Source organism: Rhea americana, unplaced genomic scaffold, assembly GCF_003343005.1.
Source record: "Rhea americana isolate MKP2758 unplaced genomic scaffold, rheAme1 scaffold_79, whole genome shotgun sequence".
NCBI classification, from domain to species: Eukaryota; Metazoa; Chordata; class Aves; order Rheiformes; family Rheidae; genus Rhea; species Rhea americana.
Window position 1 is genome coordinate 3,787,503 of NW_028186967.1, and position 26,223 is coordinate 3,813,725.

At 40.5% G+C, this 26,223-nt stretch overlaps 1 protein-coding gene across 1 annotated transcript in view; it reads right to left on the minus strand.

Annotated features, from left to right (window-relative positions):
* Positions 1 to 26,223, minus strand: part of NUAK1 (NUAK family kinase 1) — a 51,117-nt gene that overhangs the window by 18,337 nt on the left and 6,557 nt on the right. Inside the window, exon 2 of the mRNA XM_085322547.1 lies at positions 7,139 to 7,259. Within this exon, the coding sequence (XP_085178673.1) occupies positions 7,139 to 7,259 (121 nt within the window). The remainder of the gene's footprint in view (positions 1 to 7,138; positions 7,260 to 26,223) is intronic.

Genomic DNA, 26,223 nt, shown 5'->3' on the forward strand with positions numbered 1-26,223 from the left:
ATGGTCAAGTGGTGTAATGTAATGGTTGCAATATGAGAGCACACCTTTTGAGACAGAATGAAAGACTGACTGACTTCCGAGACTGCTACACTTCCACCTGTCCACTGAGGAGGAGGGAGGGACAGCAAGGTGAAAGCACATCAGAAATTGGGGAACACGGAGCAGTAATAGGACGTATCATAGAGTATGAGGAACAATGTGACTGTATCCCTAGGACACGAGGCAAGAGTATCGTGTTAATGTACTAAGGCATGGCTCAAGGCATCACAGAGAAAAAGTATTTTCCCATGGGCTACGAACTTGCTTCAAATCTCTGTCCATCCCAACGAGCCTTAGCAGAAGCTAAGAACAGGGCTCTGCACAATCAGTTCTAGTGGTCAAGTACAGATTTCTTACAGCTTTTCTTTAATTTCTCCCCTTAAATGTAATGTAATTTGTTTATTTAAAGAAACAGATAATTTGAACAAAATCTGTTCAGCTTCAGAGCTCATTAAAGAATACAAATGTGAAACTGGAAAGGAACTTAACTTCTCACTACCAAAGACATATCCGAAACAAAGTACATTTTGTAACATCAACAATCAGTCTCTTTCACAGTCTGTTCTACTACAGTAATAATTTTTGGATATAATCTCTCCACTTATCTATATTTAGAGGCCATGAAATGATGAGCTCAGTTTCTCTCTACAGCTTTACATATTCCAAATAGCAGTGGTAGTGTAGAGACCTCACTTTGATCATGCTCTTCTTTTCTTTTCAACCCTGTTGCTAAATTCTTCCCATTAGCTACACAGAAGTCCTCTCCGCTGAAACTCCCCCGGACAAATTTGACATCAGATGAACATATTCAATGTCTGTCTTAAATGTGTCTGAAGATGAAGTTTTAGGCCAGAAGTGTTGAAAACACACACAGACATGGTGCAAAGACCAATCAGAAAGATTTCATGGTACATTGGACATCTCTCTATTAGCATAGCTCACTTTGGACTTACTTACCATCAAATTTAAAAGGCAAAACGAAATTCTTGTTCTCTTCCTCCAAGCTTACAGGATGCTAAAAGCAGACTGAGTGCAAGGGGAGGGGGGAGTTGAATTTTTTTTTCCCACTAATGGACTGCCTCCTCATGGGCTGATTCCATTTGGTTTACATGTAACCCTGGGGTAAGAATTTTAGTTTGTTAGTTTAAGAGAGGCGGCCAATCTCTTTGCATTGGAACCATTTGAATTCTCCTCATGCCTTTGCTCTCTATCAGAGCAATCTCCTAAATTAGTTCCAGTATGTTGACATTCCTTCCATCTGGTGTCTTTCCATTCAGCGGTATTTTTATTACTCTCCTAACAGCCGCAGACAGAAGTACCTTTCCATTGCTACAAAATGCTCTTTTATTAAAGGTCAGCCAAATCAAAAGAACAAGCAAGTTTGTTTTTAATTTTAGAGATGCAGACTAGAATAACCTTTTCATTCAGAAAAGTCATGTATGACCCAATTACCTCATTTGTGTAATAATGCACAAATTATTCTTCAAAAAGACATCTGAATGCTGAAAAGCATTTTTTATGTTAGAATTTCAGTCCTATGCATCTTCTGTGTTCATAAATACTTGGAAAGCTTTGTAGCCTCTTGATGTAAAAATACTTTAGAACTGTATTTTTTTATTTTATTTACCATTATTATTTGTTTATGATTGTTTTTAAATAGAGCATGCAGCAGGCATGAAAAAATCAAGCAAGTTTTCTCCCTCCAAGGTCCAATTTAGAAAACCACTTGGGTGCATATTCTCAAATTTATGCATATCCTTAATTATAATTAAAGTTAGCGAAATACAAAATACACATTTTAAAGATAAGCATGTGCTAAATAGCTTTCTTGAGTGATGGCCTTATTCAGTTCTCTTCTTAAAGTAAAGGAATGCAGTTAAGATCCTGCAATAATCATTTTAAATCAGACAGCATGATAGAATTAATCCTCAGTGAGGGGATTAAATCAAAATGAGAACCGTTATCCTTGCTAATTTTGTTTCTCAAAGAACAAGGATACACAGGTTTTGATGGTCTACTATTTAAAAAAGAAGGAAAAATGAGACTTGCTAATTCAGCCACAGTACTACATGTTACACTAATTGCCTTTTGCTGCAGCAAAGAATAAAAGAGCTAATTCCCCTTTTATTTTTAATTATGATTACAAACTGCTGAGGAACCACAAACAAGCAAACATTTACATTGTCGTGGGAGGCCTGTTTAAGTGAAGGGATGGAAATAAATTTTATCATTGCTTAGAATCATTTAGACATCTTAATCAAACTTGCCAACGACCTCATACATCTGAGTTCGTATTATGTCAGAAGCAGCATTGTGCAGGGCATCGTCCTGAATAAAAGGAAATCCATTAAGGTGGTGTATGAAAACTAAAGAGTTATGTTTGTTTATACTTGTTTCATTACTATCAGCAGACTCTAGAAATATTACTTTATGTTCTTGTTATCAACTGAAAACAATGGAACTAACACCCTATAAGGTCAAAAACTTACATAATTAGAGGAAGCCAATTAGAAATGTGGTTAAATCGTGTCACTGCTGAAATTCTTTCTCTTGGCTAAATGTCAAAAAGTCATTCCAGCTTTCCAACTTTCATCATTCTTGTTTAAAGCCCAGTCCTTCATATGATGTTGCAAGGGACTTTAAGTGACCTTTTCAGGTGTTTTGCACACAGAAGGGATCGTGCAATTCGGCACTAAACTTTGTTTTGATTATGTCTGAAAAATACGAGATAGCAAAGACTGGCACTGCCTCCACAGTAGTGCTAGCCTCAGATACGTAACTTCAGTGCTGCATTTAACCAGACTGTTACCCGCAACAAAAATCTCTAGAGTGAGTAGACCATAATTTCAGTCTTGAGCTGCCTGGCTCATCCAAAGGTAGGCAGTGAAGCGGACGTGCTGAGAGTACTTGCTGGAGCAGCACTGCTGTGGGGAGGCAGGCTGCAAGCAGTGGTTCAAGACAGCACCTGCCAGCTGCTACCTAGGCACTCATGTACCATTTTTTTTTTGCAAAACAGCTGCTTTCACTCACAACACAGCAACTTGGCTGACAAAACTCAAACAACACTGCAYTGAAGACATGCCTGTGTATATCTAAAATGTCAAATGCTGACTTTCTTTTTGTTTCACAGAAGTCTGTTATGGAATGTAAGAATGAACATGAATTTTGCAAGCAAAATTAATATTGTGTAACACTACACATCCACTGTTACACACTGTCAGATTTTCTTTAATTGTCTTTGGACTTCAAAAGTACAAGAGCTGAACTAAATTCCTGATTAACCAAAACATGCAAAATATCTCAAGTCACTCTGTACTTGTATGATGGAGAATCTTTGTATTCTTTCTGTTTCTTTTTCCTATGATTTTCAAAAGCGCAGCCTACAAAAACAAGAAGTCCCTTTTACATGGGAAATTCATTTTTAGAGCTTTGCTGATGTAGAGTCCAGTCGAGTGCCGAGCAGCCTGGCCCCAATCCAGCAAAGCACTTAAGCACGTGCTTTCCTTTAGTTACTTGTTCCTGTTAATGCCATCACCTTCTGTGGGCACTGAATTGTGATCCTAATATTTATTCATTCGTCAGAGAATAACATCATTAAACTACTTCTACAAACCCGCTAGCAAAAAATCTATTTATTATGTAAGTGTATTTCGCAAATGGATGGACTTTTCTGTATGGTTATGCTGAAAAAGGCCAGCACAGGTCCTCCTAAGCACAGAAACTCTCATGCAGGCACTGTATTTCATACTACAAAGACACAAAAGCTTGCCCCTGAATGTCCCAAGCATAAGTTTACTCTCATAATTGGTTCAACACATGTTTAAGTGTTTGCAGGATCAGGCCCTATGCTCTTCCCCTGGTTTAACTTTTATAAAGTATTGCCAGATGGGATAGATTTTGCACTCAGGCTACCCCTGGAAAAATATGTTAGCTCTCATAGGCTTTATTATCAAATCCTGGAGTTTTTAAGAGGAAAGAGAAACAGGGTAGGGAGAGGTGTGTGTGKGGGGGGGSGCAGATGGGCAGATGAAYKGACAGAGCCATTATTTTATAAATGAAAATTTATGCCCTGAAATCAGAACAGTTCTGGTAAAGCCAGCTTCATTTATCCAATCCCTTTCAAGGAGTTTAAAGTCACTTGAAAGAGCACTTCCCTTGCAGCCACACTCGACAGATTGCCAATTACAGCCCTGCTGAGAAGATGGAATTCCTTTGGGCTCAGAATTGTATGTCTACCCTTGCAGTAATGGGCAAGATGTCTTCCTTTTGGTTAGGTTACAAAAAATATTAAACTGGAAAGCTTTGTTTCCATACATTCGGATTTGCTCAGTATCAAAAAAAAAGATAAGCTTGTGTTTACATCAAGTTGAGAAAAAATTCAAAGGTTAATTGCCTTTAACCAGGCAGGTCAAAAGGATACCTAAACAAGGATCCCACTTAAGGAAAACACATTTGTAAATGCAATACAAAGAGCTTACAAAGCTATTTGAGAGAAATGAAGCATGGTCCATGCTAGGTAGGCTCACTGCAACCTGGCACCTAGAGCAAACACTGTCAGGAGTGTAATCATAGTCTGAATAYCTACATTAAAAAATAGTGAGAGATAAGAAAAATATATGTGGGGCCTCTCCAGTCTAGAAGTTAAGCATCTGATCTAAGTTAGTCAGCTAGACTCTGTCCATAGCCAACAGAGAGAGAGAAAAGCAGTTCCAGCATGTCATTTCTCCCATCTATCTGAAAAGTCTGTCCCAGGAGGGAGCAAACCACCTTGTGCAGATGCTGATCTCACTTTTCTACAGAGGGAAACTAGACCTCTAATGTACACTAACTGCCTGCATGTTGGATAACTTAAATCTGGTGAGATGAAGCCCACCCCTGAGGACTGAGTAACTTCAATATTTAGTGCCAGAGGAGAGCAATATTATCATTTTTAYGTATCATTCCAGAGGAATGGCTACACATTCAAAATATAGCCTCAACAGGATACAAATATTTCAGTCACACATGTAGTTCCACAACTTCACTACAAGTACTCTTAGGCTTACAAAGAAGCACATGCTTAAGGGTCACTGAACTTGCATCCTAATCTCTGGGCAGTTTGTAACTGCACCTCTGAATTTGGCTGTGCATTCACACATCTTCCCAGTACTACAAAATATACGTGACAATATTGGCTGCTAAAGGCAGAACATCAGTTCTGACCGCTTGGGAAGACTTGATGAGCTATATAGTAGCTCTACCTCTGTTGTACATAATTTCTTGTTCCACTGGACTACTGTCAAACTAACAAGCTGACTTCTGCTGCTCAGCCCTTCAGGCCATGAATTAAACATAAGGAGCCATGAAAGGCTGCTCTGCTTTCTAGACAATTATTGTGTTACAGTAAGAGAATAGCTTTTTCCTCAGAGATCATTCTAAAATAAAACAAACCAGAACAAAAAGCTTCCCAGAAATGAGAGAGAAGCTGTCTCCAGGTCTGTCACTGCAAAGTGCTGCTGCTGGCTAATGGATCACAAAAGCACCATGCCACTCAAGTTCATGGACGGAAACAATGTCACTTGCCATCTGCACTTGCCCTCCTGGAGACTAGATGAAATCTCCATTGCAAAACTTGACTGGTTGGGCTGTGTGTAACTAGGAGGCAATGCACCTCCCTCCACAGGGCTGGAAAGGAAAGTTTTGCTCCCACAGGATTTCACTGCCTGCTTCTTAAAAATTCTGTAATCTTTTTAACTTTTACAAATGTTTTAACTCAGTAAAAAACTATTTAAAGTAAGGATGAGAAGGGCAATTGGTCAAAGTACTGCAGCATGCTTAATCTTTTTTCTTTCTGAGTTCCTGTGCACATTTGAAATAACTTTTGTTCCATTTGCAACCCACATGCTGACACAGCATCCCTCCCCTTTTCTGTTCCCAGATTCTGTTTTGAGTTTATTCAATAAAAAGACAGATATTCATCTCTTTTCAAGTAAAAGAACATGCTTTTGAATAACTCAATATGTGATACTGTAACAGTATTCCAAGCCAGTCCTTGTTTTAATCAGTCATATCAACTCTCAGAATGGAGCTGCCATATACATATCATCACCTTGTGCGTTTACCTTATGGGTATGTAAATATGAAGGGCTAATACAGGCTGCCTCTTCCGCATATAAGGAAGGATGTGATCCCCTGAGACGAAGTCGTTAGGCTCACATCCTTCAGAGTTTCTGGAATTCACACCCGGTGTCCGCTGTGCAACTGAGAACCTAGTTGGAGCCCTGGGAGCAGACCTCTTGGCCAGCATCTTTTAGCACATTCCCAGCCTGAACTATTTAACTCTACTTGGGATGTTACAGACTTAAGGAAGGAAGGAAGGAGGAGGAAATTTTACTGCATGGTGATATTCTATAAATATATAAACAAAAAAACAAGCAAATAAATGAAGAATGTCTCTGGCTTCCTGCTCTTCCCTCCAGACTAGGGAGCAGCTCTGGAGCCAGGAATTACCAGCTTCACTGCCATGTCCCAGGAAGAAAGGAGTTAGCGAGCAAACGCAGGATTAGGAAACAGGAATGCTAGCCAGCAACCAGACTGACAGGAAATAATACAGAGATGGATAGGAAGCAGATGCTCAGATTCACGGGAGAAAAGCAACTATTACAGAACCAGCAAGACAAATGGGCGGGTAARGAAGGACCAAAGGCCTAGACCAAACAACACTGATCTTGTGAAGTCCAGGGGAAATAAAATATATGAGGATCAGTTTCAGGGTTGGAGAACACAAGCTGACAAGCTGAGGTTGGTGTGTGAGTGAGGCTGAAATTAAAATGAACTTTCCACTGGGAGTAAGAAAATTAGATGGTATGTGCTATACTTGCCCATCTTCCATGGATACAGCTCTTAAGTTAACAAAATAATAAACAAGTTCCTGTAGGCAAGGGCTTATGCCATTGTGAAACATTATGGTTCAGAAGGAAGGTAATGCTCAAAACAATTTCTTTGGTAAGAGATGGGTTACACTAGGAGTAAGAGTTTGGTGCATATTCTCAAGAAATACAAACATTAGGTCTGCAAGAACATAACAGAGCAGTTGGGGAGGAGAATCACATTCACTAACCTTCATATATGGTGATGATATGAGGGTGGCTGAGGGATGACATGATCTCAATCTCCCGTCTGATGTGAACCATATCTTGTTCATCCTTAATTTTGTCCTTACGAATGGATTTTATTGCAACCTATAAATTCAGGAAACCAAGCATTACTCTTGGAACTGAACAGATGCACATAATCCATTAAGGAGAGTTCAAAAAACAAATACAGATGTTAGATGTTGGCAGAATGTGGAATGACCAAAACAAGGCTTTAAAATACAAACCTCCATGCCCCAGCTCCTTCATTTTATAGTAATAAGTACACTCTCATTACAGTAATCAGTGACATAAAGCTTTAAGTTCTTTCGGTATTAGGGATTCATTGAAGGGGAATGTAGGATTTTTTAAAAGGAACTCTGTGTTAGCCTAAATATTCTTCAGCTGAGGTAAATGGTAAAACTCTCAAAAGACTGACAGGAACAGCACTTTGGTTAGACATAATTACATCTGACAATTTCAAGCAGAAATTTGGAGACAATTTCTCTGAAGTAAAGTTCTCTGATGGAAAGGAGGCAGATGATTTCAGGTGATGATTACAAATTTTTTGGCTATGTTAATACAATGAGGACTACATTAATACAGGTTGCTCCACTGTTCTCTAAAGCAGGCTCAGGGGTTATGATTTGTTTAACAATCAGAAGAAATGATTCTTTGAAATTCACATCTAAACTCGTCCTCATGTAAACCCTAGGCTTTCATGTCCTGCAGAGCACTTATGCAATCACTGCAAAACCATTTCCTTCCTGCATCCTTCCTCAATCAGCAACCTTTTCACAAGCACATCGTGTGACTGGGTACCTTTCCAAAAGGCAGGGTGGGAACAGAGGAAGTGATAGCTGAATTTGCAGTATAAATTCAAATTATAACAGCCCCTGTGAGTGTGTGTGTGTAGCCTGTGAAAAAGAGCTTATCTGAACAACCCCATAAATAATTGTAGGAGTCAGATCATGCCCTACAAGAAATGCCCATCCCAACAATGGAGAGGAGCTAGTGTGGGAGGTACTGCACATTCTGAGTGGCAGCACAGCCTCTACTGTAATAAATATTTACCCTATTTTATTTGTGTAAGCCAGAGTTCAAGGAATAAATTACCAGCTAGTTTAAAATCAACAGCAAGCCTTTGAAAAACATCACTGACCTGCTGAGATGACCACCCTTTTATGGGTAAACAACACTTTTGTCATTCTATGCAGCCAACTACTATGGACCTCTTTTGGGAAAACATTTGTAAATTTGTGATTTATGTGATTTTCCTGGTTCCTGCACAAAAATAATTTCACTGCCTACTTTAGTAATTGCAAGTGGCATGACTAATATTGTTTTCATTATATGATGCAGCATTAAGCATATTGAAGAGAGAAGGGAAAAACTTACAGTATTATAAAATTGAAATGTACATAAACAGGARCTAGTTTAAAGGATCAGGTTTCCAACAAAGGTTTCAACTCTGAAAAGCAACATTGTTCAAAAAAAGCATTAAGCACATGCCCAGTCCCCTTGAACTCCCAAAGATTTCAGTACATGCTTAGAATTAACCACATGCTCAAGTGCTATCTTGCTTTGGGACTCACAGAGACAATAGAACCAAAAGCAGAGCATACGGGACAAACATATTTGTATGTCAAAACCCAAACAATTATTTTCTTCCTCTTGACCAAAATATTTGGTATACAGATTTTAAAAGCAGCAACATAGCTTTGCTCTTATCTATCATGCACATATTTCTAGCAAAGGTAATATAGCAGATCTTAATTGACTGAGTGATCAATATAATCACCAAGCAGTTCTAGAGATGGATAAAGCAGCTAGCAGTACAGACAAAGTTGGGTTTTTTTCCCCTCCATCCCATGTTTGCACTGGGACAGGCTGCGAATGCAAATAAACCCTGTATACAAGAAGGATGTGGGTGGCTCTTGGAGCAGCATGTGCATTCCTGAAAGAAGTAAATATAGACATGGGTAAAAACACATTTTTTATTAAAAGACAGCCTTGTACTTGGCTCTGAGGAAGAATTTAAGAAGGCTTTCACTGTCAAATATACAACAGGGAGCAAGTTCTTCACCATTCATAGCTGGTAAAGTAATAACGGCTTCCAGGAGGGCATGCTAGTCCTTGATGCTAGGTTTTGCAGACAGAACTTTTTTAAGTCTATACATAATTACCACAAGTAGTATGTCTGGAATAATTTTATACGCGAAAACATCTTTTTAGATTTTTAAAAAATGCAGATGTGATTCGAAGAGCAGCAGTGCTATAAATGTATTATGTAAACCACCTAGGAGCCTTAATTTATAAAGGCTATTCCTAAAAGTTTAATTGAATTTTGAAAATGGTACTTCACCAGTCTAGTTGAAGTACTTGGGATTTTGTTTGTAACATCCAAGGTCTAAGACTTCCTCCCATCATAGAGAAAGAAAGATGTCAAATACACCACTGGGGTTTAATGTTCAAGGTGCTAACCAACAGTTTGACTTCTCTTCTCTCCCTCAACTGCTTCAGATGGCAGTGACTGCCATTTAGAAACAGGCAATCAGCAGGTGATGCCCCTTAACGGAGATACAGTAAGTTGCCAGTATGAGCTCTCTGTATTGAAGGAAGGCTCTGGACAGTTGCACGTAATAATGTTTTATACATGCATAGCACATTATTATGCTCAAAGCACAGTCCTGAATTATTTAAAACTTAGGCAGCAAGTGATGAAACAGCACCATTCACTTTTAGGAGATGGGGAAATTGAAACAGAAAGCTGATGGGACTCCTAAAGGAAACAAGGACAGTAGCATCTCAGAAATAACTGTCTGCCTCTCCCTTCCAAACCTTTTTTGCCCTGCTCAGCAAATCATAGAATTATTAAAGGCCAGTTTCCAGTATTTTTCTCCTGCTCAGTTGCTATTTTTTCCCTTCACAAAGCATCTCAGGGAAGTGAAAGGTGCATCTCTGTGGCTCAGACAGAATAAGGAGTCTTCCATTCATGGGTTTAAATGCAGCTCGTAAGTATTTTTATCCTGTGACGTCTGCCTGGTGGCTTGCCCATTCCCCTGCCCTGCTTCCCAAGTGAATGGGTTCCCCATCGCAAAGACTATCAATAGCAAACAGCCTTGCAGACGATCTTACCCAAAGGCCAAGCAGTGAGTGATCACTGTCAGCAGACCTTCAGTGGTAGAGGTGGCATCCCATTACAGGATTAACAGAGCAGCAGAACAGTGCACAGCAATTTATACTGGCATTTGTTCCAACTCTTCTTCTGCACAAAAGAGATTTCTGCCAGCCAAGAAAATTCACCTTCACTCTTTCACCTGCATCAATCTACCCAGACTGTGTGAGCAGCTGCAGGTGGGCTTAAATCTATTGATTTGAAAGAATAATACAAACGAGTGCAGTTCAGTGTTTTTTTTTTTAACTATTTCACAGAAGCATTACATGTCAAGGTCACATTTTAGATATTTATTATATATTTCATTGTTTTTATCTGTTTGAGCAAAATAAGGTCCCTGTATGATATTAGCTTGTAAAACAAGTCTCTCTTCTAAATAATGAATAAATAATAAATTCCAATAATGGAATTTCTTTTATGAACTGTATTTTACTCAGAAATATATTCTGGAAAAAAAGTATGTCCAGCATAGGCTTACGCTTTTAACACAGACAGAGCTGACTCCATTTTTCAAAACCTCACTTACAGGACTGGTGCCAGATATGGTACCTGATGAACCTGAACAACGCAAGCCTAAGAAGAAATAAGCTCAATTGAGAAATACATTGTGAAAGAACTTGTTTGTTCATTCTTTGGTTCCTGTTCTTGCTTGCTTGCTTACTTGCTTGCCTTCCTTGCTTTCTCTGAAAGCAAGAGCTCCACTGTATTCACCATGACAATTTATTAAGAGTCACAGTATATGAATCAGCAGTAGAGCAAATGCAATATGCTGTTGTACAACAGCTACATTAACTATTCAAAATATTCCCCTTCAAGATGTGCAGAGAAAGTGCTATTAGTTGCTTCAGTATTCTCAGAACACTGTACTTACACCTCTATCACACCTTCTCCCTGGTTTTATTACTGGTTTTAAGACTTAGACTATTTAATTATGGTACTTCTAGTAATAGGAATTTATATTTTTTTCCTAGCTTCTTGTCCTGATGAGAATTTCAGATAACTCTAAGGCCTTGCATTCAGAGTGACATATCAGATTCTTAATAATGAAATCTAAAGCCTCTCACCCCAGCAAAACAGGTTCAAGTTCACCCTTAGTCCCTATAGACGAAGGATCCAATCTGGCAAAACACTTAAGCACATGCCTAGCTTCACATATGTGAGCAGACCACTGACTCTTGTGGGATAGCTCACACATGTAAAGTTCAGTATGTGAGTAAGCATCAAGGTCACAGATCAGAACTAGACCATGTGATGGCCCCTACGGGGATCAGTACTGAACGATTTGATGGCCTTGATCTAGTTGCTAGTTTACTGCTTGCATGCATGCATGCAAGTTCACATACACCCTTTCCCAGTTAACACTAGGAGAAGCTTTGTGAGCTAGMTACATAGTAAACAAAGGTTTATATGGACAGACCATCTGGAATACTCCTTCAACGTTGAACCGGTCAGAATCAAATCACATTCATCTGGTGGGTCTGAGAAAGATTCAACCCCTGTACTCTACTCTCTCCAGGAAAGAGAAAGAGGAGTAACTAGCATAAATCCTGTAACTAGCATAAATCCTGTAACCTTCCAGAACAGCTACATTCACTCCAAACATGAACAAAAATTAAAGCAAAACCATCTAGCAGTGGTTGCTCACTCTCAAGGAAATAAGCTTGACACGTCCAGTGGTAAGAGTTTGGAAGAGGGCTGCTTGCACACTGACAAGGAAAGAAAAYATGTCTCAAAGCACAGCCTGAGAGTAGGAACTTCTGAGGTGAGAGGGCTCTGTACACCAGCCATCCTTGTAAGAGAGCTGGAAATTAAACTTTTGGACGAGCAATAGGCCTGAAGCGTGACAGCAACAGAACAAAATGATGGTGTCACACTCCCTCTCTGGCTGGAGGTAACTAACATCCTCGGTACCGCCTCGGCAACCTTGGCGGCGGCGTGGTGCCCCACACAGGATAAGAGAGGGGAAAGGACAGCTCCAGAAAGGGACTGAAGCACCTTCACCTGCACTGCCAGTTTTGGCTCTGGCTTCAGCTCAAGAACAGGCAGAGAACGTCCTGTCCAAAATGTGTGGTGCAGCAGAGAGGAAGCAGGGGGCTGTGATTCTCTGCTATCACCAGGCAATTCCAAGCAGCTCTGCAAGAGCACAGCTCCTGCTCAGCCATTGCTCTGCCATCAGTAAGCAGAAAGGAAAGACGGAGCGCAATTTTTGGCTTGCTACCCCTCCATGAGTCAGCTTGCAGAGCTTGCTGGACAGGAAGCATGGAGAAATAAGCTGCTCTCTTCAAAGCTGCAATAAATTACCTGTTTCCATTTGCTGGAAACAGGATTTATACTTACTCTCTGAACTAGTGTAGAGAGATTATAAAGTATTTTCCAATACATTTCATGCTTCTTTGCTTTTCTTTGGTACAAATAACTTGAATTGGGCTATAAATACTTCAAAAACATGACAGTTGCAAAGGTCTCTGTACATTCAGTTCTGTTGGTAAGAGCAACGTCTCTCCTTTACAGGCTTCTAGGCTGTTGGGCAAAGCAAAATGGTTGGAATTTTCCTTTACAGAGGCAGATCAAGATCATCATGTACAGCAAAATATCTCAAACTCTAAACATCAAGCGGAGGACAGTAGCCAGTAGGTGGTTGTTTCCATACCAAACCTCTATGTCCAAAGAGTCATTGCGGGCATTCCGGTTTCACCAGTGTACCTGTGTGGCTGAAGCATCATGGGATGAGCAACTAAATCATATTTTCATCAAAGCATAAAGCTGTTTCTATTCTTTCCAGGAAGTTGGTTCATGTGTTTCTCTCTTTTAATGCAATGAACCTATATCTTCCACATGAGACATGTGAATAGAAACAAAGGTGGAAATCGCCACACCGCATGAAGTTACGGATTTTTAAAGTCAGCTAGTCTTGTAACCTAGACTGAGCACCTGAATTACACAAGCTAGAGACCCTGCCTCAGCAGTTTCTGCATACAGCACATTCAGTTTCATTGAAAACAATCTTCTGCTCTATTATCTATCAAGGCTATTTTTAGGACYATGGCTAGATATTAACAAACTGCTTTTTTCCAGTGCGGGGGCTGTAAATATTAAGCTGGTTCCCGCTCTTGTGCATACCAGTCATGCTCTGGAGCAAATTCCAATGGGTTATTGCAATGGCGCTCCGGAGCGCAGGGAAAACGACGTCAGGAAAGGGAATGCAGCCCCCTGAGACCTGGAAACCAACTCACTGTCACTGCGAGACATATCAGAAAAGCAGCTTAAAGCAAATTATTGGAAGCAATTTTCATGCTGGAGTTGGGTTAAATATATACAAACCTCTACTTCCCTAAAGCTGTGAATTGAGGCCAACCCCACCCAGCAATGGGAAATGGGTGAGCCCAGCCAGTTTCACAGCTCTGTTTCCTTTCTTTGAGTCTCCTAGGTGGGAAGTGCAATGGGGCAAGTGCCAGCAAGGGTGGGAAGGTAAAGAATAGGGGGATCGAGTAGCTGGAGGAAGAGAAGGAGAGAGCAGAGGATGTTTGGGGGTGGGGAGAGAAAAGGTACATTGTTCCTTCTCCACCTCCATGGAGTTTAGCAAGGAAGAATAAAGCCTGGCACTGTGTTAGGTTTTTTTAGGGGAGTCTCTGCCTACAGTTCTTGGCTCAGACATCATCAGTGCAAGGGGAAGAGAAACAAAGCTCTGAAACTGGGTGGCCCCTGAAGTTGCTGCAATTGGATGATAAGGAAGGGGATGCTGATAACGCAGTTGCACTGAAATGGCACTGCCAGAGGCTGGGCAAGGAAAGGCAGGGGATGGGCTGAAAAAGTGTCGACCAGGCCATCTGGACCTTCCAGGTCTTGACCGGGAACCATGGATATTTTTACAGGGAAGTCAAGCACCCAAAGGGTTCTGCAAAGCTACCCTTATGCAGACTTCTTCTCATAAGCCTCCTTCCCCCGTAAGTATTTCTTTGCTGTGCTCCCTGAGGTGCAGAAAAAAATGATCTTGAGAATCCACTCCCAGGCCAAATTCAATAATAAAGAGCAGCATGCAGACTGTGCAAGTCTAAGAGTCAGCTTCTGCACAGTCATAGAAAACACTCCATGCACTGACTGAAATGTTGGACAAAAGAGCATTGTGAGCCGATGCAAAATTAGTGCCTGGCCTTGTGCATTTGGCTAACAGGTCTCCAAGAGCTCTCTCTTCAGGAGAAAAAGAGTAGGGTCAACACAATGCTATTGTTTTGGAGATTGCTACTTTTCAGATCATGAAAGCCAGATCATCTCCATGGTGATACAGCCTGGGAGACAAGCATGCAGCAAAATCCTAATTAATTATTTATAAACAACCCAACTCTATTGTCTGGTGGGTTGGCAAACTATCTAATCATCAGGCAAGCTGCTCTAAGCAGTAAACGGTGCCATCTGCACCTGGTAAGACCCTGCTGATTTAAACCTCAGGGCTTCTGCACGTTTCTCTTTTCCATTGCATGCTTGTTCGTGTCATTACACGGATGTTACCAAAGACAGAACACTGTTGTTCAAAAGCCAGCCGCCCCATCAACAAGCACATGAAGGGTGAGGGTGCAGGTGCCCCAATGCACCAGCTGCTTTAAGAGCAAAAGTGTCTTTCACAACTATCTCATTTTATAAGGCAAAAGCATAGAGCAAACATCAGCAGCTCTCTGCTTCATCTCCCTCTTCCCAATGTATCACCTAAAAGAGATTTTATTTCTGAAAACTGAAGCTGATTTACTACTACTGTATAACAACCTACAGAGCAACTCAATCATGCAGCAAGGCACTGGACATCTCAAGTCTATGTCATAAATGTTAATTCAAAATTTTATTTACATAAGCTGAGGCACAATGTGCCAGCACCACTGGTGAGAGCCTGGATACTTTTATCTCCATTTTAATCCTCCTTTTCCAACTCTGCTGGATGCAGTTGCTGTTATCATATCACAAATGATGATTCAGCAAGTGAAGAGGAATTTATTAACCATAAACAATAGGCAAGGGGTTTATATCTTCTTTCTAGTTCCATCTCTACTCATAAAGAAAACTGCCTGTGGAACCAAGTTTTAATGAGCAGTGGAAGGTAGCAGATTAACACATTTATGCTGTACACATACAAACTGGGTATCAGGAGGAACACGTACAACACCCTTCCTCCACTTTTTTTCCTCACCCCTGCAAACRTGCCCGTTAACAAAATTTGTGTGCACATTTCCTGAGTAACTGCCACTTGCCTGGAAAATTTATAACCCTTCAYTGTTTGGTACCTGCTATCCTCAGCTGTGTCTGTGAAGCCTGGCTTTTTTACCCCATGCATCCTCTGACAAATTTACCTGGCAGACCTTTTTCCTTTTAAGGCTGAGAAGCTTGGCCTTGATTCGTTCTTACTTCCAGATGGATCTGACAGCTCCGTAGTAATCATTTCAGGACTGAATTACCCTTAGGAGTAAAAAAAACCTATTCATCTAGTTTAGCAGAGATCTTTCCAATAGCATTTAAAAACAGAGGAATCAATGTGGCTATTGATTTTTTGTTTTGGGGCAGTAACTCTTCAAAACAGGGAGAAGAAGGGAGGGCTACAGAATTCAGAAAGGAAGTCCAGTTCTTTCCTTCTAGATCGTCAGTGGTTCCAGCCTAGACCAACTTAGCTATCATTTGATAACTCTTGAATTTTGTAGTGTTAACTGCATTCCCAAAGGACAAGAATGTACCCCCTCAAACCAACACTTCTACTGACATATGTCAGAACTCCATTGAAAAACACCTTTCTCTTCTCAAAATAGAAGTTTATAATTCGACATTAATGAATTCCCAAGTTGCAGAAATGTTCAGTTTTAGAAGAAAGACCTTACACATAATCACTATTCTCTGTAATAACAAAGTATTTCCCATGGCGCTAAATCAAGCTCTCTCTCACCCCTTCCCACTGTCCCAAAGGCATGCTACTACATGCCTGCATCCACTTCAATCTTGCAGATCCACACTGAAACAAATTTGCCCCGGTAGCAGCAAAGGTTACAAAGGATCTGCTGAAAAGCAGACATCTGACAAGATAGGGTTATTAGAGATGTTTGTGGTCATGAGCTGACAGGACTAGAAGCCAAGAGAGGCATCCTGAAAGAATTACTGTAACAAACCAAGTTTATCTTCCCAGTGAAAAGATCAAGCGTACTTACTTTTTTCCTAATTCACTTCCAAATGAGGTGGAAGGAAACCTGGGACTATTGGTCAGATCAGTCTGCATATCCAAAGATGCAATATCTAATACTTCAGAATGTTCATAACTTAGTCTGCAAAAAAACAGTCTTATGATCTAATTCAGAAGAAGGACTAAAGAAGAAAGGGGAAAAAATGGCCAAGTTGAAGTTTTGAGGATGTCATGAACAGACTGATGAAACACCATCTATTTTCCAGAGTCTAATAACTCACAAATATCCCATCCAACTACCTTCAAGCTTTCAAGGAAAGTTCATGTCTTGGCACATTAGAAATTTTATCTGGAAAGAAACTGGGGTAGGGGATTTCCCTGAGGCAATGGATGTTCATAATTGTAATTAAAATTTAAAAAAATGTTTTACAAGCCCAACTGTGGATCACTCCTCCTTAACAGACGTTAACCAGCACAGAATGCCACATTCACTGAAAAGATGAAAACTGCATTTATAGTTAACTTCTGGTGAAGTTGCCAAGCAGATGTTTATTTTTGGCTTCCAATTCCACTAAAGCCAAATGCTACACTAAATTGGGATTTCACAAAGTCTAACTGCTTTTCTTCCAGGTTACAATTTCATTGGAACAACAACAAAAAAAAAATCTGACTTCACTTATAAGTTGGAAAAAAACCTGGTAGTATCCGTTTCTATCATGTCTGTTTATATCATAGTTTAAATAAGGTTAGAATTGTGCAATTATTATTGATTGACTTCCAACTGCAGCACAACTCCATCCAGCACATGTGCAAAAGAGGAAAAGTCACTGGAAGTGAATCATATGTCAGTCTTTTAACTTCTGCAAGTCTGTGTGCAAACTGTTTAGCACTAATTAAATTACTGGGAAGTCAGGTTAAAGAGGAGTGAAAGAATTCACAAGCCCCAAGATTACTGTTCCCAGTGTTATATGGGTATTACAGATTCCCCCTCCAAAAACTGGAAGATAGATTTCACATTAATTTGAGGCTTGATCTTGCAACTACCATAGCTGCTGATGTAATGAAAAATGCTAACCTGGAGCAGCAATGAGGGACTTTAATTCAATGTTGGGTTTTTCTCATTGTGAATAAGCAGTGAACCATACTGAAGTAATCCCCCAAAGTGAGAGTGTACACTATTCAAGGCACTGATTTGGGGATGAAACACAAAACCAAGATTCTGACTACTTACTTAGAAAAAGACTTTTATGACTTTCTTAAGAAGCCTGGTCTAGTTCCAGTTGGAAATTAAGTGTTCTGCAATTCCTCCCAATAATTTAAATTGGAAATGGGGTTATTCACACCCTCGAAGCAACTGTTGCAAAATATTGAAATGTATTGCTAAATAATTGCTAAATAATGGTAGCCTCACCAGTTACCAGAGTCGCTAAAGTGATTTTGCATACGTTCAGGTGAAAGGTGCTGTATCAGTGCAAGACTGCAATTCACATTAAGCAAAGGAGGAGGTTGAACACTGGCTGAAGTTTTTCTTACAACTATTTTTTTCCAACAAGCCACCCCACACCTTCGTTCATCAGTAAGTCCTGCTGAAGGAAACTGTGGGTAAATAAATGTAACTCAGCTTATTCTTTCTTTCACTAGAGTATTTTATGGGTTCAGAGAAGCCTCAGAACTGCCGACATATTTTAATTTTGCTCTCCTGGTTCTGCATTCCTTCAAAGCAGGTTAACAGTTAATTCAACTGAGAAAGAAAGAAAGTATTGTTTCACTGTGAGAATATCAGCAGAACATGGAAACTTGGGAAGATTGATTCTTCTTTCAGAGAATTTCCATATTTTGGGGCACAGCAATGGTAATGGTAATGGTAATTAAACTCTAGTACCATGCTGTTTAACCACCTCAAATTCCTAATTAACTTAGTGAGATTTTTAAACCTGCCACAATTTTAAAGTTGAGTTTAGGGTTCAGGCTTTGAGTTAACATTCATGAGTTGGCATTCATGAGTCGGCATTCATTACACAAGGATGATGGACCACAGAGATCATATGACAAAATATACACAGATGTATGTACATGGCATAGTCAGAGGGGTTAATGACACAGKTCTAGCAACTCAGAAGCAACTATAGCCATATAATTCTAAATTAGTCTCAAATGGATCAACAGATAAACACTGCTTCCTGACAGGAATCTAGTGAACCATAGTCCCACATCCTATCTGGAAAAATATTTTTGAAAACAAAAAGATTGGCAACTGTGTTTATTAAGCCTTATCCAGGTTATTTTGCTCTAGGGCTTGCAGATCGCTTTATAACATTAAATTTGTTTTTGTAAAAGCACTACTTCAGTATTACATTGTCCAGTCCAGAGTTACCTGTTTAACGTTCCCTTTTTGGAAGGGACTGTCCTAGAATTTATGGCAGAATATGGTGGAATTGCTACAAAGGGAGGAAAGGACTTTGCTAATATTTCTTCCCCATCCGTCTCTGATTTCTAAGAAATATTTATACTCCTGAAGGTAAAGGAACCTCCTGTTGTTTCTTTCTATTTATCGAAAGTAAATTACCAAGGCCACCCCAACGGCTTAGTGGAGAGAGTAATACAGAAACAGGAATGCTCTGGCTCCCTACGGCCAGCTGGGCTTGGAACAGAGAGCGCTGTGACAGGGTGAAGAATGAATTATGCTTTCCTACAATGAAGTGGCTGGCTATCAAGCAATTTTGCAGCCTTAAAGGTATAATTTTTGCTTTCCCTGCTGCAAGAGAAGCTCACGGATACAGGCTGTTGTCACAAGTAGTTACAGGGATAGTTAACGTTGGAGGGGTTTTTGGCAAATCAAATTTTTTTTTTCCTGAGGAGAAAGCTTTTGGCAAAGGACTCCGCCAGACTGTGTGATCTCCAGGACTGCTGCCCCCTTCTTCAGCGTGCACAGACACCTTTTTTGGCATGTGCCTTGGCCAGGGTCAGTCGAACAAGGGAGGGTTAGCACTCAGATTTCGGGGGCTCCCTTTGCCAAAAGCTAAGCTGTTAGGTAGTGCTGCAGCAGCGGCGCAGACTTCCCACTTCACTCTGCCAGTGACCTTCGCACAGACTTGGATATACCACCTTCCTCAGGGTGAGGAGCAATTCCCTCTCACGCTGCTTAGTCCAGAAATTTATCTCAGCAAATACCACAAATCATGTCATGCCGAGGAGAACTATTAAAGCGGTGCTGTGCAATGTGAATTGCTGTCCACAAGGGACTGCACCAAGAAGACTGCCTAACCCATTTTGTTTAACTTTTATTTAAACAGCCCTGAAAGGGGAAGCTGCGTTGCTACTCTGGAAATTACAACTTTCATCTCATTTGAGCCACACATTCCTCAGTTAAACTGCAGAAATAATTTAAGAACAAACTCCCCAATAAGACTCTTTTCTACATTTCCTGGAAATACGTTACTTCCAGTGTTGCAAACTAAATAGAGCCTTACTAATTTAGGCGGGTTAGAGTTCTTTTAGTAGCCCCAATAAACTCAAATGTCAGGCTCATTACMTGCGTTTTCACACGCCTCAAAACAACAACACGCCACGCCGCCGCGGCGCTGATCCCTCCCAACTCGATCCTGCCGCAGCGCTTGCACAGACCGCGCCACTCGCTCCCTCGCCCCGCACTGTCCAGGGCAGGAATGGGCAGAACCACACCAGCGCTTAGTTTCCCCTTAACGAYAGCTGCTTTCCGCAGCCCGCTTTAGCACGCACATCGCAGCTTAGAGGGGCCAGCATTTACTGGGTTGTTCAAGCACTGTTCGGAGTTTTGCTGGGCAGATAACAATAACAACTTGGGTGTAGAGTGAAACGAAGATACAGCTGTTTGTGCCAAGCATTCAGTTCATGGCAATACTTCATAGGAATTATTCTCTGTAACAACTGAACTGTCATATCCTACAACTACATCCCAGGCAACCTCCCAGCTGAGCTCGCTAAGGCTGCTGTCTGATGTGCTCTACATACAAACACCCAGAACTACCCAGATGTTCTCTATGTAAAACATTTGGTTTGAAACATGCAGCATTTCYTTCCAAAAAGCCATTACATTTGTTTAATGGACTCACATAGTTCAACTAAAATATCCTGGAGCAGAGATTTGACTGCAACTCTACTCTACAAGCCTCATCTGAAAAAAAAAAAAAAAAGAAAAAAAGAAAGAAAAAGTAAATGAGAATGCTTTATATGATTTATGCTGTCTTTATGATCAGCCAGTTCATAAAATACAAGCTTTGCTCTACAGACAATAACACAAATTGCTTTCAAGAGTGTTGTTTAGTCCCTGTGTTAACCAAATATTTCAATTGAAGCAAAGGGCCAACTCTACTCTTCAGTTTACAACAGTGTTAATGTAACCATGAGCAGCATTTTACCCACGGACATCACAAGGGATATGATTTTTTTTAGTTTTACACTCAAAGAGAGTGAATAATGATATCCAATAATGATAACCAGTTACATTCATGGCTACAGAGTTTTCTTTTCATCTGCAAAAGGCTGGAAGAAGGTTAAAGTACAGAATGAAATTATTTTCCCTGACAAATTCCTCTCTAGTAATATGCAATCCACAATGAAGCATTTCATAGGTCCCATTAGAACACATTCTCATAATGAAATGCCAGACAGGATGAACTGAGAGAACACATTTGTTTCACAGAAATAGAGAGACGGAGAGAAAATCCTCATATTGCACGCAGAATAGACCTATTGTTGAAAATCAGGGGTAGTCCAGGGCCTTGATGTAAATACACCACGCAGTCTAGCTGAAGGCCTTGTTCTCTCCAGGTCCTAAGGACTTGAAGTGGTATGGAGTAGTGACCAATCATGAAGCAGATGCAACAACCTGGGGGCTTTGGAAAAGGTGRCACCATTGCTTCAAGCATGTGCCTAGACCCACGAAAGAGGACGTCACTTTACCAGCTATCTTCCTAAGACAGAGATGGTTACACACGTTTAAGACAAGGCTAGGCTCAGTGAAGTGTTGAAACCAGCGTAGATCGTCCTCTTTGTGGCTCTGCCACAGATGCTCTGGATGACCTTAGGGAAACCACTTACCCCCTCAGTGCTCAAACTACAGCTGTAACAACACAATCCTATAGGAGACAGCGCTTAAACCCACAGAAGAGTGTTTCTTTATTTCACCTTATTTTAGTACCCCAAAGAAAATAAATACTACTAGGAAAGGATATCTGTGCTTGCCAGAACTGCTCCCACTGTTCAGCTCCTGCTCATCCTGGGATGGCCCAAGGTGCAACTTTTGCACTTGACTAGCTGATCCAGCAAAACTAACGCAACATTTAAGTATAGATGTTGCCTCATTTCCTCTTTGGAAAAATGGAGGGAATAATTCCACTTACTAAACAAAAGAATTGTGAGGCAAGGAAAGAGTTTCTGAGGTGCTCCAATAGTAGAGTGATGAATGACACACAAAGCCTATAAATAAATACAAATGAGGGAAAGCTGAACTGTACAAAAGGAAGAGGCAGCTTAGCGTAAAGGACAGTGTATGACTCATGTATAGGTCTGGTTAAAAATTATCTTCCTGAGGGGGTAATGTGGATGTCTCTCAACTGTACCCCTATGCAGGTCAGCTAAGCCCACGCCAAATCTATTCCTGGCATCAGAACCAAGTGAATTATAAAAATATGTACTAAGCCTCCCCACCACCAAAGCCAGCTAATCCTAACTATCACATTACAGTTGTCAAGCATAGGTCCAAATGTCCTGCTTACTTCTGTATCTTAAATACCATTGTGCTCAAACAGTAGTATAGTAGTACACAGATATTTCATGCTCTAAGCTGTGCAGGGGTACAGCATTCAACAACCAGGGATGTTTCACTTTTCAGTATTCTCCTACCAGACACCTTTTTCCTGTGCCAAAATGTTTCTGCAGGAACGATGAACTGCAGCCTGGCACTGCTGAAATCACTGCTAAGAATGATGTTTAAAGTTTAAGGACATCTTCAGGTGCCCTAGCTTCCAAGACTACCCAATGGGCTAACAGGCAATCATGCCTTGCAACAGACATAATTAAACTCCATTCTAGAAGTTACTTGATTTGATTTATGCAGAATGCAATGGCAAAAATAAACAAATGAATGAAATCTCCAAACATATGCCATAGGAGTTTCTTTTTTAAAAAAAAATGCTTAGCAATCTTCCTCCTTTAAAATTACATGCAAAAGGCTTACTCTTTTAGCATTAACAACAACAAAACAGTGTTCAACAAAAAGGAAAACTTGTTTAGTACCAGAAAGATCAAACAGATATACTTTCATCCAATTCTTGTTGCTACCTTTTGTGATCAGCACTGTAAAAAAAATTCATACTCACTTTTAAAGTAACACTTTTATCTTAAATAAAGGGAGATATCATTCATTATCAGGGGTTTTGAGGAGATTAGAAACTGTAAGAGAGATGAAATCCCTTTTTTGTGAATGGGAAACATGATATGGAGGCTTTTGTGATTTCCATCTACAGCCTGCTGATCTATCCATGAATGGCTAAATTTAGTTTCCAAACTTGGAACAGTATCTTTTCATAGGAACAATGAATTTCTTTTTTAAGTCCAATATCCCTTAACTACTGTCCATATTCCAAGGCACTAGTGCTTGACTCAGCTCTCGATCACAGTGAGACATTAGCATAATTACAAGTTCCTCAAGCAGCTAGACCTCAGAGCAGAGACATTTGGCTCCTCTACAGTTTTTGCCTAAGTTGTCCCATATGCCAGCAGTGGGGCCAGAGTAGCTATGGGGCTCTAGGCTTAACATAATATTTAGGGCTCACCACAGGCAGATATCCCTGAGGAAGACAAGGTGATGAGGATGGAGTTGCCTTTCCAGCATTAATGCTGTGTTATAGACAGCTCCACAGAGTATGCAGGACCTCTCTCCTYACTTCCACAGCATCCAAAACTGCCCTTGGCCCACTCTGAAAAAGCACAGTGGGAACAAGGACAGTTGCAAGTGGCCTGCACAGGGCTGAGCAGAGTTACAATAAAAGACCCGGGCTGAGCAGGAAGATGAGTGAGCAGGCTTGTGAAGAGGAGAGTTTTCTATTACAGACTGGGCTGAGGTGTTGTGAGAAAGATAGTGAGCTRGAAGGGGAGGCTGAGGAGTCACCCTGAAATTAGTTGTGTTGGTCAAATATTAACTTGACCACTGTCAACTGTCTTCTTAACAATGTTTTCGCTCTAGTTAATAGAGGTCACTGAAATAGATTCTGCAGCCATGAAATAAGTCATAAACCACTAAATAACCTGCATTTTTTTTGTGATTTTGCCTTTACCCTCAACTGGTCAGGACTATTTTGAACATTCCAGTCATGTCAAGTCCCTTTCCCAAAACTGCTTCATTGTTGCGTATTTATATCAGGAATTACTCATTACAATATTTTATTTTTTTTTCCTCCATGTGTAAGAATAGAGACTAAAAAAAAAATCACATTTGAGCAAGATCCAGAACTTGCATCCAATTGTGGGCCAGTGACAGTTTTAAGGGCTGACATCTTGTAAACCATCAAAGCTAGCAGCAAATGCTATCTGCCTTTGGAGGGTTAAGTACTAATGCTATGCATTAGTTTAAAGGAATGAATTGAGGTGATTAGTTCAGGATGATCGAGATCCATGGTGATTAATTTAAAATATGAAAAATATTGAACTAAAATGAGAGCATTAAACAGCATATCAGCAGTAGATAGCTACAGTCTGGTATCCTCCACCCATTTCCCATTGTAGCATGTAGTAAAGGTTATAGGACGGCTTCTACATCTATGCAACATCTGGCATTTTTGGTGTGGGTCCAGGCTGTTTGATCAGGATGGCCAGACACCATAGCCTCATGCAATATCTCACTCAGCCCCCTAGTGTTCAAAGGTCTGGGATCCTCTAATTTATATAATGTACCATGTTGTCTGTGAAGACATGGTGATAAATATATTCTGTTTAAAAGCAGATACTTCTCAAATCATAACTTGCAGATGCTCAAAGTCTTTCATGTGGGTAAGACAAATGAGAGCCATAGAGACCGATTTTGTAGCCAGGGAGTACAGGAAGCAACAGCAGGAGAACACTATTGAAAGCCTGGATACACTTATGGCTTTAATGAATTGGTCATCAAATATAACAACACACATATGCAGTTTTTACCTTGCTTTGTAGTTCACTCCCTGCCCCCCACCCCCAGCTATTCCCCATATATCTAGCAAAGTGGAAATTATTTTGAGTTTAGTTTATTAAATGGACACACATGGTACTCACATCTGCTGGAAGATATTTGAGGGAAACACTGACAAATATCATTTGCATATTTAGTAACAGACTTTTTTCATCTGAGACATTTCCTCTGAAATACCAACTATTCCAAGCACATTGACCCATCAGAGGTAACAACAAGAATATTTTCTATAAAGTGTCAGGTGCACACCTGGACAGTTTAAGGACAAAGCCTGACTTATAAAGAAGGCAAGGAAGGGACGAGATCAGCACTCTGTGTAGATCAAAGATCCCCATGCCAAAATATTCATATCCCTGGTGGCCCGCAACTCATCAAAACTGTACGTCAGAGCTGGGCACTGGCAGCAGCCACTGCCTGCATCAGGAGCTGTGGATGTTCCAGCCACTCTGCACAACCGAGCTGCTGGCTATGGCCACAACTGCTCCTTGCTCCCAGCCCACTGCATGCCTGCAGGCACATCTGCACTTCTAGCTCAGAAGCATCAACCAGAGCCAAGGCGAAAAACATGGCTTTGGTCCCACTTCACTTAGGTAGAGGGTGCAAGAGGACAGCAAGGACAACAACAGTGTCTTAGCAGGAGGAACCCGCTTGYACAGTAGGAGGGGATGCTATGGTGCAAGTCTCCTGGTCTGGGAAGACAGATGGTACGGTAAGTGTGGTCCAGCAGACAAAGGACTGAGAATCCTGCCGCTGTCACCAGCCACAGAGGTGCCCACGTCAAGGCAAAGTCAGAAGTCGGGCAGACTGTGCTGATGAATCCCTGGTATATGACATTGAAAATATGCCACTTACGCTCTGCATTTTGATTATCATACCTTTACTCATGTTGACRTGCCTGTGTTCATGCCTAATATACGTGCGACTGATTTTTAACCCACATATGGCATTCTTCCTTGGCACTGCTGTGGCCACCATGTGCCTCTTCCTGATTCTTCAACCAGCAAAAATTCTCTAGTTATTTATTTACCAGACAAAACACAGACTAACTGCGATTACAGTTCTATAAAGGATAAACAATTGCTAGCAAGAACTGCACATTCCAAATGGTTTTATTCAATATGCATGACCCCGAACTACAATATATACAATAATTGTCTCCACATGTCAAATCCACATTGTGGTTCTTAAAAAATAATAATAATTTTTAAAACACATGCCACCAAAAACACAATATATTTTATCTATATCTAATGAAAGACATTGTACAAGTAATTTCCATTCTGCCGAATTCTCTCACATATGGTACTTTGAAACCATTTGTAAAAATGCTTAGGCATTTTTACAGTGTTTTAAGCTGAGGACTGCGTTATAAACATTGGCTCAAATTCTGCTGTGATTTTCAGATTTAGTGGGATCACAGTATACATATAGCAGGTCAAAATTCACCCATTAATTAATCTAGCTTCCTTACACTAAGTAGTACCCCTTCACATAGGGATATACTGAGACATAGGAAAGGTTACCTGCTGAAAATTGCTCA